Source organism: Ailuropoda melanoleuca, chromosome 13 (genome assembly GCF_002007445.2).
Source record: "Ailuropoda melanoleuca isolate Jingjing chromosome 13, ASM200744v2, whole genome shotgun sequence".
Lineage (NCBI taxonomy): Eukaryota > Metazoa > Chordata > Mammalia > Carnivora > Ursidae > Ailuropoda > Ailuropoda melanoleuca.
Window position 1 is genome coordinate 13539335 of NC_048230.1, and position 7558 is coordinate 13546892.

The 7558-nt window shown below is 40.6% G+C and overlaps 1 protein-coding gene across 1 annotated transcript; it reads right to left on the minus strand.

Annotated features, from left to right (window-relative positions):
- SMG8 (SMG8 nonsense mediated mRNA decay factor) lies at positions 1-5093 on the minus strand. Its single transcript, XM_002923324.4, has 4 exons — positions 3298-5093; positions 2463-2608; positions 874-1746; positions 1-452 (listed from the first exon to the last, which is right to left on the minus strand). The coding sequence occupies exons 1-4, from the start codon at positions 5054-5056 to the stop codon at positions 255-257; spliced, it is 2976 nt and encodes a 991-aa protein (XP_002923370.1). The 5' UTR covers positions 5057-5093; the 3' UTR covers positions 1-254.
- Between the last annotated feature and the right edge of the window lie 2465 nt (positions 5094-7558).

A 7558-nucleotide genomic window follows, 5' to 3' on the forward strand; every position in this document is an offset into this window, starting at 1 on the left:
TATTTTATGTCCTTTTCTAGAAGAACCAATGTTTATTAGCAAGCTGTGGCCCATTTACAATAAATACCAATAATATCATGAAACAGCGGGACTACTGTCCCAATACTGAATTCCTGTAACCAAACACATTCTGAATTCAAGAAAACACAGCACACACATACCAAAACAAAAACAAAAACAAACCTCCCCCCCTCCCAGCCCCATACACACCAAAACCAAACACCAGCTTTATGATTAAACTGGCTGTAGAACACTCATTGTGTTACTGCTTTAAGAACCCCACGGAGCACCTTGTAACTCATTAACTGCACGTTTTCCTTAGGAGGGAAACAAGGTCCTCTCTCAGTCACATATGCATAAGGAAATCTCAAAACCCAGAGCCCGTCTGGTGGGAGAGTGATTTCTTGTTTTTCTGGGTAGAATACTGGACACGGTGGTGGGCCTGGCTGAACCTGAAAAATAAAGGTAATGTACTTATTTTTACATTTTTCAATAAGAAAAACCTGAAAGATACATGCCTAAACAAACAATAGGTTCAAAGACCATATAAGATTAAGGAGGTAATGGGTACACTGCTAACTCTAATCATATTCAATATTACATTATTTAGTCTCAAATATTATCCTACTTTCCCACAGAATTTTAACTTGAAGTTCTGCCTTTGAACTAAACAATGTGAATTGATAGTGTGAACTGATTAACACACTCAGGATTTATTTTTCAAGAACTAGAATATTAGGTAAAAAAGGTATTTAAAATTTAGACCTGTTTAATGAAATAATTACTTTGATATTACCCTGTACTTAAAAAAAAAACAATCAAAACAAGCATCAACACTTTTTGTTTTAGGATGGAAAAGGTCGTATTTCTTACCTGGGGCATTAGTATTATCTGCAAAGGAGCATCAGGAACTACAACAAAAAGCCTCATAAGTTGAGCATAATGTGGTTTAAGCCCTCTACCCTGAGATGATGATAGAATATATAAGGGCATATCACTATTCAAGGCTTTCAAAGCAGATTCTTTTGGCCCACTTCCCATTACTTTCATTACTTTGTCAGGTCCTGAGCACATAAACCTCCGACCTCTAGAGTCTTCATATTCAAACCCCACAAAAGCTCGAGCTATATCATCTCTCCGTCTTCCTCTTCCCATTACAACTGCACTTCTTTTTCCAGGAATAGCTTTATTTGGAGCAGGCCAAGAATTTGTGTCTAATTCTCCTTCATCTTCGGCTCTAGTCCTGATGACAATGTCCCAAGGCATAAGATAGTTTGTTCCTGGAATGAAGCCCTGTTGGTCTAAACCTGTATGAAAATTGTAAGACTTAGCTGGGCCTAGTTTAACCAATGACCAGCTGGAGAATTTGGGTAGGAGACCTTTAGGGCAATTTGAATGTAGCATGCCTGGGAGATACTCAACTGTGGATGCCTGTCTATCAACCAGGTTTGGTCTCTTCTCAGTTTTTACTTCTCCTTGACCATGAACTTCTGGATTATCTCCTCCTGCTTGTGGATCAGCTGGATAGGTACCTAAACTATCTGTGGATTGGCCTAAACTCAAAGCTAAACTCAGGCTTGTGCTCTCTCCTTGGGTTTGAGGTTCTTTTTCTTTAAGTTTATCAGCATCTGCATCTGGAGGGGCAGGAGAAGATTCATTTTTGGCAGGAGCAGGATCTGGAGTACTTGGTTCAAAAACTGGGAAATTGATATGATCCAATTTTCCACAACATTTTTCTTCCAGAAGCTAGAGAAGAAGAAACAAAATAAAATAAACAACCTTGTGAACTTTTCATTTAAAATATACTCCGGGCGCCTGGGTGGCTCAGCCAGTTAAGCAGCTGCCTTCGGCTCAGGTCATGATCCTGGGGTCCTAGGATGGAGTCCCACTTCAGGCTCCCTGCTCAGTGGGGAGCCTGCTTCTCCCTCTCCCTGCCCCTTGCTTGTGCTCTCTCGCTATCTCTCTCTCTCAAATAAATAAAATCTTTAAAAAATAAGTAGGGGCGCCTGGGTGGCACAGCGGTTAAGCGTCTGCCTTCGGCTCAGGGCGTGATCCCGGCGTTATGGGATCGAGCCCCACGTCAGGCTCCTCTGCTATGAGCCTGCTTCTTCCTCTCCCACTCCCCCTGCTTGTGTTCCCTCTCTCACTGGCTGTCTCTATCTCTGTCAAATAAATAAATAAAATCTTTAAAAAATAAAAATAAAAAATAAAAATAAAAAATAAGTAAATAAAATAAAAATAAAAAATAAAATAACACTCTTCACTCTAAAAAACAAGATAAACAATTAATGGGTAAGCAAATAAATACATATAAAGAACTTTCCCTTGTCTACAGATCACACTCCAGTCACATTTACTTTTCTATATACTTTGCTTCTGAAAAATACGTATTTTTACTTAAATGGTAGTTAACCAAAAAAAAGGGGGGGAGGGAAAAAAAGGAGAAAAAACTTAGAGTCTACCTGATAAAAGTCATAGTTAGCTGCCTTGATATCAAAGGGATCATCTCGAGGTGCCTGTTTCCTTCCACAGTTACAGGCACCAGTAGATCGAGCTCGGCTATTGTGATACAGCACAGGAGGATTTCTATCTGCCTCTGGTTTTTCTCCTGGAAAACATAACACTCACTATTAATTCCACACACTCAATGCAGAGTCAAATTTGTTTTCCATTCTATAGCATCTAACCCCAAAATTTCTCCAAACGGTACTTTGGAAAGGAGAAGGAAAAAAAACCACCAAAAACACAAAACCTTGACTAAATACACACAGCAAAAAAGCAACTGAAAATACATAAAATGATATATAGTTTCAATCTAAAGTCTCAGGTTTTCTAAGACAATTTTATCATCATCATGGTGACATTACATCTCATTGTATTCTTTTTAGCTGAAAAAAAAAACTCCAAGATAAAAATGTTAATATGAAATTTTTGAGAATTTATAACAGTTCTCATTTACTAATTCCCTATGATTCATGCTTTAAATACAAGAAAATAATTAGTAGGCACAGCTATTATTTTCTTTTTACAGCAGGACAGAAAACTTAAATTTGATGCAACTAAATTTCTGTAGGGCTTTTTAAAAAATATCAATACATAGTGAACAGCCGCTCTCTTAAAACAAGAATAGAGAGGTGACTGGCTGGTTCGCTCAGTAGAGTACACAACTCTTGATCTCAGGGTTGTGAGTTTGAGCCCCACATTGGGCAAAGAGATTACTTAAAATAATAATAATAAAAAAACGAGAATAAAAACACAGCTCAGTTCTGAATTCAAAATGCTGAGATATTTAGCTACCTGATTTAGGTAATGAGTGAAATTTATGTACACAGTGTTGATCAGTTAAACTCCTCTCCTCACAGAGCTGATGGCCATTGCTCCAAAACTTGTAGCAGTCCTCGTGTAACTGCATGGCGTATTTGTGAAAGGCTGGACCCCTAGCATGTTGACTGTACACTCGAAGAGCCTGAGCAAGCTGATTCTTATGGACAGTCATTGTGTAATTATGAGGCAAATTTGACTGATAGGCACTATGGGCCATGGGTAAAGCTTTTTGGCACCGGTTTTCTGAGAATTTGGTGTCAATATCCAAAAACCCTTCCAAGACTTTAATACTGCTTAAAATCTTAGATGTTAGCTCCCCAGTGGGAGACCCTAGGTCCTCCTCTTTCCCATCAATAGCTACTTCATATAGTTTTGAAGCTGCTGAGATCCACTTCTGGTAAGTAGGAAGTTCAAAATGGGAAGGCTGTGGGTTCCTGCCCACACTGTCATCAAAACCTTTCTTGCTTAGGACTAGCTCCACATGCTGCCATAGAAATTCCCGGAGAGTGAAATCCACTAGCTGTCCCGACGAACTGGAACTGCTGCTGTCAATGTGGAAAGAAAGCTGCTGTCGGCTATGTTGCCTCATCACCTGGTATCGCCTGGGCCCAGAAAGGGGTGCAGGCACCAGCAAAGATTCTGGGTCCTTCACAGTACAATGACTCCTAAGTTGGTCCAGCAACATGCCTACTGAGTCCTCCTCTTGACTTCCCGGAACTATGTACACAAAAGCTTGGTTGGCAGGCACAGTAAAGAGGCAGTTGATACTCTGATTAGTCAAGACACGACTCTTCCTAAAGATTCTATAGATCTGGTCCTCCAGGGCATGCTGCAGTCTTCTTTTGGGAGAATGCTTCTTGGGCTTGTCTGGATGAGCTGGGTCTTGGCTCCGAGGGGGTTCCACCTTGAGGGCTCCATTGAGTTGAAAGAGGAAAAGGAGTCTAGGTGGGCAAGGTCGGCAGTTTAGCTTCCAGTCTTTGCCAACTGGACAATCCTTAATGGCTGTTTTGAGGAGGGGCAGTACTTTCTGTCTCAGTCCATCCAAGGCTCTGAATACTCGATCATAAGTGATATCAAAGGAACAAGTGGGATGGACCAGAAGCAGGATGTGACAGACGGAGAAAAGGTAAAGTAGACTGAGACACTGCAGCTTCTCTTGATGCTTCCAGAACTCGTGCGCCTCTGCATGAGGTAAAGAGAGGCCACCTCCAGCTTCCCCGCTCTGAAGGGCACGGCAAGCCCGCAGAAGCTGCGAATTGTCACAGATGGAAGTGAGAAGAAGATAAAGAACTTTGCTTTCCTGATTGTAATAGGCCTGCAGAAGGCTGTAGTCCTGAGAGCCCGGCTCAGTTCGGTTACCTTCAGCGGCAGCTACACCTCCCCGAATCGAATCCCCCGTCCCAACCCCAGCGTCTCCGGCTCCACCAGCCTCCCCAACGGCTCCAGCCTCGGTCCTGATTCCCGGCCCTGTGTCCCCAGGATCTTGGTGGCGAAAGAGGGGAAAGACCTGTCGGTCGCAAACCGTGTTCACAAGTGAGAACTTCTCGGAATTCAGTCGCAGAGCCGTCTTGCCGAAGATTCCCACCACGCAGATCTCATCCTCTCGCCAAGGTGGCTCGGGTCCACCAGCCACGCTCCCTCCGCCCTCTGTAGGGGATCCCTCCGGACTTTCAGAGCCGGTCCAGGATGAAGCTCCCATTAGAAGCTCTCGCAAGCTGACAGGACCCGCCATGGTGCTGAGACTTCTCTTTCCGGTCCTCCCTGAAAACCCAACCGGCTTTCGTCCACTTTCGAAATCCCTCCTCCGCTTCTTCAGTTCCTGCTTTCCTCTCACTTTAGGTTCCGCCTCCCGCTCCTCCTAGTCTTTCGCCATGTCCCTATTGCTACGCCGCAGCTTGTTTAAGGTTTGTCTTAACGCCAGACTGTACGAATTGAGAGATTAAAAAGACAATTGGAAACAGATAGTTTGCAGTCCAAATAATACAAAAACACTGCAAAAGAAGACGGTCAAGTGACTCTTGCAAAAATAGAAAAGTGGTTCAGTTTAAACTAGAACCTTGCTACAGAAGGGGTAGTCTGCAGGTCCAAGTGGGAGCTAATTAGAAATGCAATCTCAGGCCGTAACCCAGACCTACTGAGTCAGTACATGCATTTCAACTAAATCCTAATGATTTGTACACACTTTACAGTTTGAGAAACACAGCTCTAGAGACACCTGGCAAAGCAAGGTAGGTGAACGGATTTCCTTTCTTCTGTACTACTCCTCAAGAAATTTAAATCACTCACATCAGTGTAAAAGAAAGCCAGTGGTTTGGAAAGGTTTATGGAGTACAGGCTCTAAAAAAAATAATTTCTCTTTATCAGAAGAATATATGTTAAAATGTATATTAAAATGTTTAAAACGTATTAGAATTTGTTCACTTTTCTTTGCTCCTTTTCCCCCCCTTTTTTTGCTAGACTTTTATTTTAAAACAGTTTTAGGTTCATAGCAAAATTGAGCAGAAAGTTCCACTGTAACCTCTGCCCCCACACAAGCACCCCCCCCATCAACATCTGGCTCCAGAATGGTACCTATCTTACAATCTATGAACCTACATTGGGTGACACATCGTTATTATACCCAAATTGATAGTTAACAATAGGGTTTATTCTTGGTGTTGTATGTTCTATGGGCTTGGACAAATGTATAAAGACATGTATTCACTATTACAGTGTTGTATATAATAGTTTCACTGCCCCCCAAATCCTCTATGTGCCACATATTCATTCTTCCTTTCTCCAACCCCTAGCAACCGCTGATGTTTTTACTATCTCCAGTTTTGCCTTTTCCACAGTGTCATGTAGTTGTACTCATACAGTACCTAGTCTTTTCAGATTGGATTCTTCACTTAGTAATATACATTTAAGTTTCCTCTATGTCTTTTCATGCTTTGATAGCTCATTCCTTTTTAGTGTTGAATAATATTCCGTTCTCTAGATGTACCACAGTTTATCCTTTTACCTAATAGAATACATCTTAGTTGCTTCCAAGTTTTGGAAATTATTAATAAAGCTGCTACAAACATCTGTGTGTAGGTTTCTGGGTAGACATCCTCTTTATTATTCGTTTAAATTTACTTTTTTTATTGAAGCAGAGTTGACATACAATATTACATTAGTTTCAGGTGTATACCATAGTGATTCAAAAATTATATACATTATGAAATGCTCACCATAACTGTAGTTACCATCTGTCACCGTAATTATTATAACATTATTGACTGTATTTCCTATGCTGTACTTTTCATCCTCTTTTATCTTTATCTGTTTATTGTGGAAATAATTTTGCAGTATCATATATCAAGTCATTATGTTATATGCCTAAAACTAATACAATATTATATGTCAATTATATCTCAGTAAAACTGTGGTGGGGGAAAGAATTATCTCATTTAATTCTCAAAGAAAGGATGGAGCCCTAAGTCCATGGTGGTGGTGTTTTTAATAAATTAAGCTATACTTGGCTTCTCAACCAACTCTTATTTACTAACAAGAATTCAGAAAAGAGTAGGAGTGGGTTTTTTAACGTATTTAAAAAAATTGTCTATTTGCTTTTTGCTTGTTCCCTTTCTATTTCTACACGTTCAGATCCTATCTCTTCTTTAGAGTTTTATTGACTTTGAAACAGAGAGAGAAGAGAGTGTGAGAGGAGGGAGGGGTTGAGGCAGAGGGAAAAGCAGGCTCCTCGCTGAGCAGGGAGCCCAACAAGGGACTCGATCCCAGGACCCTGGGACCATGACCTGAGCCGAAGGCAGATGCTTAACCAATTGAGCCACCCAGGTGCCCCCAGATTCTATCTCTTTTTGAAAGTCCAACTTAAAATGAGAAATTCTACATTGTTGTCAATATAAATTATATTGTGATCCTCACCATGTGTATTATTTGCTGTTTAGTATGTGACTTTGGTGATATAAAATCATCTTAACAATTCTTGGGCTTATAAATCCAGGCAAAATAAGTGTATGTTAACCATAAACATTGTACAGATTTCCCAAGTAAACAAAATGTTGAAAAATCAAATAGAAAAGACTCCCTTGAAGAAAACAGAAACAACAAGAACTCTTATACTTCACTGAAGGGACCATGGATTGGTACAAACACTTGAAAAACTAGTTTGACAGTATCTAGAAAATAGGCATGCTTCATAACCTAGCAGTTCTACTCCTAGATATACACTGTAGAGTAATTTTTGTAC